The 1550-nt window shown below is 44.4% G+C and overlaps 1 protein-coding gene across 1 annotated transcript; it reads right to left on the bottom strand.

Annotated features, from left to right (window-relative positions):
- Nucleotides 1-127: 127 nt before the first annotated feature.
- Nucleotides 128-1282, bottom strand: ier3 (immediate early response 3). The gene has a single exon (XM_073841131.1). It carries the CDS (start codon nt 1238-1240, stop codon nt 611-613), a length of 630 nt encoding a protein of 209 aa, XP_073697232.1. The 5' UTR covers nt 1241-1282; the 3' UTR covers nt 128-610.
- Nucleotides 1283-1550: the final 268 nt, after the last annotated feature.

Here is a 1550-nt window from a genome sequence, read left to right as displayed (position 1 = left end):
ATATATTTTTCATATTTCTTGTTTCAGTATTGTACTTAAACGTGGCACTGAGAAATCACTGTATTTTGAATCAAGTTTGTGAGACCACAGCTCATTAGAGCTTATAATATGACAATGAAAAAGTAAGTAAGATGCAAATGTCAGTTTATTTTCACAAGACAATAGGAAATAAATAGGCAAATAACAATAAATAAATAACATTAAATAAATAGCTACAACAAACATTTCTTCATGTAACACAAATAAAAATCTTCAATGTGAGATTCAAGTATTTCTGCGAGCGGCAGCGTTCGGCAACACAAATGGTCATTGTGACACCCTCATGAGTTTAGATGTACGACAGGTCTACTTGTGAGGCTACACGTGGTAAATTTCTACACTTCAAGTGAAACATTTTCAAGTAAATCTAAATGAGCCTTTCAAGTTTCATTCCATTATAAAGTCTCTTTGCCATTCAAGTCCGTCAGATGTCTCCTCAGCTTGTGTTTTGCATTACTTTGCCCGCTCTGCAAAGTCCAGCTGGGTTCCCCAGGTGCCACAGGAGCCTGTTTTTCTTCTTCGAGAAGGTTCGGTGAACTTGACTAGTCCACAAACTTGATTCTGAGTTCATTTACTTCTCTGTGCCAAGTCTATGGTACACTGGATAGAGTAGGGCCACCACGTATCCATTTCTCCTGCTCTGCTGGTAGAAAGTGATGTCCTCCTCCCAGGTTGAGCTTGGGCATGTAGTGTTCAGAAACCAAGAGTTTCCCTTCTTCTCCTCGCTGCTGGACTGGAGCTGCTGATGAGACATCAGGCTGTTGTCCTCAGGACAGTTGCCCATCATTTGTCTGGCTTGCTCCTCAGCAGACTGGAAGGGGAGAACGTTGTAAGAAGCGGCATCGGTGAAGGTTGGTCCTTCACTTTGCGTGGTTTCAACGGATCCCTCCTCAGTGTAGATTTGCATGAAGACCACCAGGCATAGGACGAGCAGCCAGCGCTTAGCGGGACTCTTCTCGGCCGGTGGCAGATATTTGCGCACTTTGGAGGGGTACATGACGCGGGTGTTCTTCTTCCGCGGCCGCAGCGCGGCTCCACGGTGAGGGAACGCCGGCTGCTGCGGCTCCGGGATCCGCTCGAAAGTGAAGATCTCCGGCTCGGTGTTACGCGGCATCATCGGTCTGAAATCAAACTGCGACTGCTGCTGGAAGAAAGCGTTTGTCGGTAATGAGAGGACCAGGCTGTCTGATCTGGTGTACATGGCTAGTTCAGGTCAGTTCCAGTATGCGTTACTTGCTCTTTGTCTGTGCCTCTCAAAAGTGACTTCTCTAACTTCAGCGTGAGGTTTATATATTTTTCTTTTAAGAGACGCCCATAACAAAAGCCACACCTTCAGCAGAGACGGAAAATACACGGGGTTTAGCCGAAAAGTCCAAGGTTTTAGCTTAAATTATGAGCTCACCAAATGTCAATATACTCGAGGGAGCCAATGCTTGACTTCAGAAAGTTCAGGAAAATAAAAAAGATTATATAAAAGCAAAAACCACTTTTCAAATTCATACAAACATCAT

Source organism: Garra rufa, chromosome 5, assembly GCF_049309525.1.
Source record: "Garra rufa chromosome 5, GarRuf1.0, whole genome shotgun sequence".
Lineage (NCBI taxonomy): Eukaryota > Metazoa > Chordata > Actinopteri > Cypriniformes > Cyprinidae > Garra > Garra rufa.
This window is presented reverse-complemented; position numbering and strand designations above follow the sequence as displayed.